The 7,748-nt window shown below is 38.7% G+C and overlaps 2 protein-coding genes across 3 annotated transcripts; one reads left to right on the top strand and one right to left on the bottom strand.

The window, feature by feature from the left end:
- The first annotated feature begins 221 nt into the window (after positions 1-221).
- Positions 222-4,643, top strand: LOC137749567 (ubiquitin receptor RAD23d). 2 transcript variants are annotated; one of them, XM_068489687.2, is made up of 11 exons: positions 222-493; positions 1,156-1,317; positions 1,629-1,682; positions 2,066-2,142; positions 2,615-2,837; positions 3,469-3,624; positions 3,704-3,769; positions 3,866-3,913; positions 4,024-4,133; positions 4,219-4,297; positions 4,406-4,643. In XM_068489687.2, the coding sequence occupies exons 1-11, from the start codon at positions 428-430 to the stop codon at positions 4,520-4,522; spliced, it is 1,158 nt and encodes a 385-aa protein (XP_068345788.2). In that variant the 5' UTR covers positions 222-427; the 3' UTR covers positions 4,523-4,643. The 2 variants fall into 2 exon arrangements, with proteins under 2 accessions (XP_068345788.2, XP_088545452.1); XM_088689326.1 differs by having other exon boundaries at positions 280-493; positions 804-1,317.
- A 393-nt stretch (positions 4,644-5,036) lies between these two features.
- Positions 5,037-6,432, bottom strand: LOC137749568 (small ribosomal subunit protein cS23). The gene is made up of 2 exons (XM_068489688.2): positions 6,068-6,432; positions 5,037-5,475 (listed from the first exon to the last, which is right to left on the bottom strand). Exons 1-2 carry the CDS (start codon positions 6,347-6,349, stop codon positions 5,194-5,196), a joined length of 564 nt encoding a protein of 187 aa, XP_068345789.2. The 5' UTR covers positions 6,350-6,432; the 3' UTR covers positions 5,037-5,193.
- Between the last annotated feature and the right edge of the window lie 1,316 nt (positions 6,433-7,748).

Here is a 7,748-nt window from a genome sequence, read left to right as displayed (position 1 = left end):
AACTATATATCGTTTTCTAAATTTTCTTCTTCTTTTCTTTTTTCGAAAAAAATATTTCATAAATTTGGGTAATCTCCGAAGTCCAAATCCTCCCTAACTTCTTCACGAAGCCAAATCCATCTCCCATGTCTCACATATAGATACACATGAATCGTACACGTGGCATGATATCATTGGCTATAGAACTACTACATGAGAAATCACCAGTTTAGAGGAACGCTGCTTCTACATCCTGTAGCTACTATATAAGCGAGAGAACAAAGACTACTGCTTTTCGTTATCACAGTGACTTCGAGCTCTCTCTCTCTCGCGTTTCTCTCTCCTCTCTCTTTCTGGAAAACGTGACCGGCGGCAACCGGAGATCGGAGTCTTGCCGGAGAATTGGAACTCTACGAATTGGGCCGAATCGTACAAGTTGAAGAAGACGATGAAGGTTTTTGTCAAGACTTTGAAGGGCACCAACTTCGAGATCGAAGTGAAACCCGAAGAGACGGTATAAACACACGCATATACAAATTTTCAATAATTAATCATCGGAGATGGAAAATTCAATTACTTTTGTGCTTAATTTGAATCGCTTCAGCTTTTGGGTAATTAGGGTTTTTGGGGATTGAATACTAATTAGGGCTTTTCGCGCCCCGGTATAGTTTCAGTTCAGATTGTTTGATTGTTCGCTGTTTTGTGTTTGCATAATTGTAGAATTTGGTTGAAGTTTTAGTGAATTTGTTGTCCAGTTGTGCAAATTCTGTAGCTTTAGCGTTCGTGTTATGGTCAAACATTGACATTGTTGCGGAATTTTTCAGCTTTGATCGCTCGGAGAAGTTCATGTTTATTGGAGTAGGGATGCACTTCTATGGGCGTTTAGTTTTTTAGTTAATTTGGACTCAATTTGTAATCTTTTATCCTATATACGTTGATTCGAAGTCCTGGTTTATAAGTGAATGGGATAATCTCAAGCCTACACAGGATTGGATGAATGAAAGATCGAACTGATTTATTTCAAGTTCCTGTTTCGTTACTTAGCCCACTTAATATGCAGGACACTAAGCAACTCATGCATTCACTTTTGGTTACTCAAACAGCTTTTTTGTATCCATTTTTTTTTTAAGACGTCCAGCTCGGTGTGGTAATTATTGTGCTAATCCTTTCTCCCAGGTTGCTGATGTCAAGACAATTATAGAGACGGTACAGGGTGCAGATGTGTACCCTGCCCCGCAGCAGATGCTTATTCATCAGGGGAAAGTTCTCAAGGATGACACAACTCTAGAAGCAAATAATGTTGCTGAAAATAGTTTTATTGTGATAATGTTAACCAAGGTGAGAGTGCTGTAATTGCGAGATATGAAACTGTGCTTATATATACTATTTTATTCAATCTTTACAAGAAAGAATTTTGAAATCGACTTGTTGACCTTAAAGAGAATATTAAGCATCAAGTTGGTTATGCGATAACCATTACTTATCTCACTTTGATTGGTTTATGTTGTTTCATTTTATGAGTTGTCTGTTGATCTTATAATCGTATTACTATACTGTTATAGCAAGTATATGGCGTTTTTAATAAACTTACAATTATAATTATACTACAGATGCTAATTACGTAACTATGTTCTAATTAACAATTGCAGCCTAAGGCCTCACCAGCCGGAGCCTCCAGTAAGCAAGGTGCAGCCACAAGTCAGGTAAAGTCAGCTCATTTTCTGTGTTTTTTTTATCATTGTTTTGGATTGACTTTTTTTCACATTGGTTCTACACGTGATTCTGATAATCTTTTTATTGACTCCATGGATAGAAAAAATCTTCTTCTTTTTCCTTAATGAACAAACCTTGGAAGCAGATTTGCTTTTCATTACCTAGGAGGAGGTTTCTGTGAATATGGGCGGAATGATGTATGGGGGATTCTTGTTTGGGGAATTGTACTTATGAAGTTGCATATACTTTCTGGTGAATTGTAGGCGTATAGATGTTCATTATCTAGCCACTCATTATGAGGTGTACAATACAAAAATAAGCAGTATTATATTTGTTTTTGAAAGTACATCTTACGTGGGCTATGTTTTTGCAGCCCCAACCTGCTAGTACTGCACCTACCACGGCAACACCACCCCCAGCAGCTCCAGCTCCTGCGCCAGCTGTGGCAGAGTATACTTTCACACCTTGGATTTTCTTTTGAATCACTCATCTAAAATAGTTTGACAGAAACTTATAGATGTTAACTCTATGGTAATATTTTTACTGACTGCTGAGAGCAATATGAAGTATAAAACATTTCAATTAGTGAAACTACATATTTTATTCATATTATATAATTTTACCAAAATAGAGGAAGAAATTTCAATTTTCAAATGGTTCCTAAACTTTTAGAGTAGTTTATGGTTTTGGGTGTACAATATGCTTTTATCCCTTGCTCATTCCTTTCTTTTTCAATTTTTTATTTATCATTTAATAATTTTGAGTTCCCAATAAATGGCCCTTTTGTAAGTGTTATTAATTTCATTTATTGACTCTTTTTAAGAAGTACTAACTCATTAAGGTTGTCTTTGTTGTTTACCATACAACCTGCATTTCAAGGTTTTATATGTAATATATAATTCTATTACATCCTTTGGTCCAGGTCACAGCCTGCTGCCCAAATTGCTGCTGTTGTAGCTCCTACTGATTCAAGATCAGATGTGTATGGCCAAGCTGCATCAAACTTAGTTGCAGGAACTACTTTAGATTCTACTGTTCAGCAGATTCTAGATATGGGTGGAGGAAGTTGGGATCGGGAAACTGTTATCCGTGCTTTACGGGCTGCTTTTAACAACCCTGAAAGGGCTGTTGAGTATCTATATTCTGTGAGTACTCAACTTGGATATTTTGATTCTTTATTTGTTTTCATGTTGCTAGTTGGGAAATTTAGATAGAAAAGGAAGTTTGATTACAGAAATGAGGAAGAAAAAAAATTACTAGTTAATATATTAAACTTGATTAATTTGTAGGTGTGTTTCTGTTTTTCTATCTAACACCTGTGTCATTTAGCAGTAGACAAAACATATTTTGTCTCTCTGTTTATCTCAGAACCATTATGCTTTCTGTTGATAAACATCTTGTACTTTGTGATATTCACTTTTATAATGATGATGCTTAATGGTGTTGGTTATGATCCTTTCCCTTCAGAACTACATATACAGTTGAAATTGGTGGGTGATTTGAGTTGGATTATAACTTATAAGACAGATTATAGATTGATGACCACCAGATGTTTTTGTCATATATTCTAAGTTTTATTTTCGTACAAGTTTGCTGTCATGGCCTTGAAGAAAATTGGAAAAAGGAAATTTATACTTTGTTGGTCTTTTAATCCTCATCAATTACTTGTTTTGATTCCAGTATATGGTATCCCTATATGCATTAGCAAGCATGTTTAGGCGTTACTATCAGATTGACACAGAAACTGATAATTTGCTATACATGTCACCATGTTAGGGCATTCCTGAACAAGCTGAAGTCCCACCAGCGGCCCAAGTTCCTGCTGGTGAACAAGCAGCAAATCCTCTGGCAGCAAATCTTCCAGCTCAGGCTCCGCAACCGGCAGCACCTACTGGTGGGCCCAATGCAAACCCACTTGATCTTTTTCCCCAGGTAGATATTGTTGTTTAGTAATCTATGTACCTCATTATAACGTATAAGGTGAACTGATTAACTCTACTCGTTGAATCAGGGCCTTCCCAATATGGGTGCAAATGCTGGTGCAGGCAATTTGGATTTTCTGCGCAACAGTCCACAGGTATATATATATATGCATCTTTGTATTTGTGAGTCTGCTTTTTGCTATTTTTGCGGGGCTGAGAGTGGTATCTGAGTTTCCAATTTACCATTTCAGTTCCAAGCCTTGCGAGCTATGGTACAGGCAAACCCTCAAATTCTGCAGGTATTATTTATTAGCTGATTTTATTTTGTTCTCCTTTAATTTTCTCAGTTTGGCGGAGATTGTCATTCTAATTATAATTTGAGGACTCATGGCGGTTAACCTTGTTGCAGCCTATGCTTCAAGAGTTGGGGAAACAAAATCCACATCTAATGCAGCTCATTCAAGCTCATCAAGCTGACTTCTTACGCTTGATTAATGAACCTGTTGAAGGGGGTGAAGGGTTAGAAAATCTGCTCTACTTGCCCATTTCTTAGTTGATAATTGAATGCACACGGTTCAAAGTTATTGAACTCTATATGTTTCAGGAACCTATTGGAGCAGTTGGGTGCAGCAGTGCCACAGGCTGTGACCGTCACCCCTGAAGAGCGAGAGGCCATTGAACGCGTAAGTAGTATTTTCTCTATGCATGTGACAAGTGCACTTTTTCCGCTTGGTATGTGTGAAATATCATTGTTTAGGTCGTGATTGACAATTCGAAGCTTTTGCTTGCAGCTTGAAGCTATGGGTTTCGATCGGGCACTAGTACTGGAGGTATACTTTGCGTGCAACAAGAACGAGGAGCTGGCCGCCAACTATCTTCTTGATCACATGCACGAGTTTGAGGAATGATGATGGCATTTGGGTTTTCTTTGGTCTGTCTTTTCTGTGTCTGAACACTCTTTGCCATGTGGGTTTAAGTTCAATAGGGTTTCTTATACTCTTATTCCAGCTATTTGTCTTATATCTCCAAGTAGATGGTGTCGATCCCCTTTTTATGTTTTGGATGGCATAACTTCTCTGTTTTTAAATATTGGTTACCATATTATATACAGAATTTTTCTCTTGAAAAAAGTAGATGATTTCGGATTTATACTTTCGTACCTAACCCCGTATGGTTTTCGTAATTCGTATTCATGTTCAAGTACTCCGAAGATGCTTACGCAGCAGTCGCTGTGAAAGCTGCTATCGAAGACATGTAGCTTTTGGTCAAGAGATCAAGACAGTCGATTAAGATCAAACACGAAATGCACTTTGCCAGAAGAATCTCTTGCGTAACAATGGCATCGATGGATGCATACGAACACATTGAACTACACGGTTCAATTGCAAAAACGAAACGAAGTTTGAACGGAACAGCGAAATGTGATCGGAACTCGGAAGATACAGTCGATATCATCTGAAGAGAGATAAGAAAATTTAACAAAATGTGATTCGCAAACAACCAAAATGTGTTGCAAAAGAGCATTGCTAACTATAACACAGACACAGCAGCTTAAAACTAAGATTTTCTACATAAAAGCTTACGCCAGGTTGCCGCCGCTCTGCTGCCACAAATTGATGATATCGGTAGCCTGATTGAGAAGGATAATCATCTGCTTCTGAGATATCCAGGGCTTGCTTTCGAGCAAGACCTTGAGCTCCTCCCACGCATCTTTCCTCGGCCAGAAGTAATAGGGGCTGAGAGGGATGGAGCCGTGGCCGGGTATCATCTGGTCCAGCGCAATGCCGATGTTCTTTTCCATCCAAATAAACTTCAATACGAGCCTCGGTTTCTCAAATGGCTTCACCACCACTCCCAGCTTCTATATCATCCAAAAACAGAAACAAAGTTCAGCTATAACTATAAGAGCAGTGTTTTTCAGACCTAATGCTTGTATTTGGTAATTGGAAAAGTGTGTGAAATCAGAAGGTAAATTCAAGTAACCAATTATATTCATAAGCACTTTCTATAGAAGCACTTTTATCACAAGAACGTCGAAATATTTTCTTTTTGAAATCCATGTGCTTTAGAAGAAGCACTTAGCACTAAAGAGAGTTTTCTAATCGTAAAGCACTTAGCACTTAGCACTTATAAAATTTTCGGCAAACTTTGCCAGAAACGTTTCTAGTCGTAAGAAAAACGCTTTTAGCCCCTTCAGAACAATCCATAAGTATGGTTTCATGCTTATAACTGAGTAAGATAAATTTCAAATTCTACAACCTCAGAAAAAATCCGGAGAAAAAATAAAAAGAAATTCATTCAACTCAGCTCAGCATATAATTGTTGATAAACGCAATTATGAATTAACCTTAATGTTAAGGAATATCAAAATGTCACAGTTCTAAATTACAGAACAAGACAGACACGGAACACAAAAACCCAACAGGGATGCTGAGGAGGAGAAAAAAAGAGACCTCTTTTTCTGGGGCGGTGTTGTCGTCATCGGTGGCCGTTTCTTCGGCGAGCAGAGACTCGGCGGCGGCTGAGAGCCTGACGTTTCTTGCGGCACGAGTATGTCCGAGCCTCAGCTCTGGCAGCGAGTGAGAAACAGAGAAAGAACAAGTCTTCGGCTTCAAATTCAATGCTCGTTGATTAACACTGTTGACAAATAGAAGCTTTTGCTGCGGCAGCTTCAGCCGCAATACGGCGGCGTTCAGGTTTGCCTTGCACTCTATTCCCATTCCCACAGATAACATATTCTTCTTCTTCTGTTTAAGTTCTTATCTTCCGCTTTGAGTGGAGACTCACAGACAGATATCTGTTCATGTGAAGAGATTGTGAGAGGATAAAATGCCATCTCTCTCTCTCTCCCCACCCCCCCCCCCCCCGGGGGCGTTTGTTTCTGGTTCTTTGGGCTGGTTTGGTAACCCAGGCCCAAGGTTGAGAGACCCAGATTAAATCTAGCTGGCTAGCCCAATCCAAACCGGACCCAAAATGAAACATAACTCGGTGATAGTTCTGCTGGGAGGGGATACTCTGATTGAGCAGAATCAGTGTTTGGGTATATTCACAAGGAGCAATACCAAAGGCTTGTGGGGGTGTTAATCAACTTGTCCCACACGCACCCTGATATCGTTTATGCAGTTAGTGTGGTAAGTTGGTTTTTGCATTCTAGTAGTAAAGGTCATATGGATGCAGTAATTCATATTTTGGAGATATTTGAAGATGACTCCAGGCAAGAGCTTGGTTTTCTCCGAGAATAGTTATTTAAATGTTGAAGGGTATACAAATGCATTTTAGGCAAGTTCTATTTCTGATCGGAGGTCTACATCTAGATACTTAATGTTTATGGTAATCTAGTTACTTGGAGAAGCAAGAAACAGAAAGCGGTTGCTATCGTATATAATACTTCTTCAAGAGCCATATATCAAATTAGTTATCTTTTGTTACAGAAGAAACATGTTGAATGGTTAACGATCCTTTCCGAACTCTTCCTTTCTGGAGTCGAAAGAAAGTATGAAGGCTTTGTATGCACTTCCAAGATCAGAAGAGAAAGTAATCATGATCAGCCAATGCATTTTCCATACCTGCATACAGAACTCTTACTTAAGCAATAAGAATTAAGCAAGTCAGTCTATGGTCCTCAGCGTGTCCGTAGTCCTACGTGATGGAGATAAGAATTGAGCAAGTCTGTCTATTGTATATACAAAATCAAGGAAACAAGAGAGAACCCACGACCAAAAAGAAGTATGATATAAGTGGAGAGAAGTCTATTTACTTGTATTATGACACATGATGTACCAATCGTCTTTCGAACACGCTGCAAAATCTCTCCCTGTTGAGAATGACACGTCCCTTTTGAAATTCCCACAAGGTAATTCTCATAAGGTGAATGCATGTGGTATTTACACGCTCTGGTTAATGTATGGTTGAATGCTGAGTTGGGTGGTGCATGCAGACATTGAAATTGGAGTTGACAGAGAATTCTACCAAGGAATTTTATGTCTTCCTAGGCCATGGTGGTTGATGCATTTATCGTGGCAATTGTGGGGAGAGACTTTTAGTGTATCCAAAATATGAGTCGATACACTACATGTTATAATACATTCATTGATATCACTGTTGATAGTATTTGTGGAAAGGTTTCTTATATTC

This window comes from Pyrus communis, chromosome 17 (assembly GCF_041283825.1).
Source record: "Pyrus communis isolate YQ-2024b chromosome 17, ASM4128382v1, whole genome shotgun sequence".
Classification (NCBI taxonomy): Eukaryota; Viridiplantae; Streptophyta; class Magnoliopsida; order Rosales; family Rosaceae; genus Pyrus; species Pyrus communis.
This window is presented reverse-complemented; position numbering and strand designations above follow the sequence as displayed.

Excerpts from the sequence above, each read along its gene's own strand:
- LOC137749567 (XM_068489687.2), top strand. The coding sequence starts at position 428 with ATGAAGGTTTTTGTCAAGACTTTGAAGGGCACCAACTTCGAGATCGAA. Across the intron at positions 3,625-3,703 it reads CACTTGATCTTTTTCCCCAG|GGCCTTCCCAATATGGGTGC; the intron begins GTAGATATTGTT and ends TCGTTGAATCAG. Across the intron at positions 4,134-4,218 it reads CCTGTTGAAGGGGGTGAAGG|GAACCTATTGGAGCAGTTGG; the intron begins GTTAGAAAATCT and ends TATATGTTTCAG.
- LOC137749568 (XM_068489688.2), bottom strand. The coding sequence starts at position 6,349 with ATGTTATCTGTGGGAATGGGAATAGAGTGCAAGGCAAACCTGAACGCC. Across the intron at positions 5,476-6,067 it reads ACACCGCCCCAGAAAAAGAG|AAGCTGGGAGTGGTGGTGAA; the intron begins GTCTCTTTTTTT and ends TGGATGATATAG.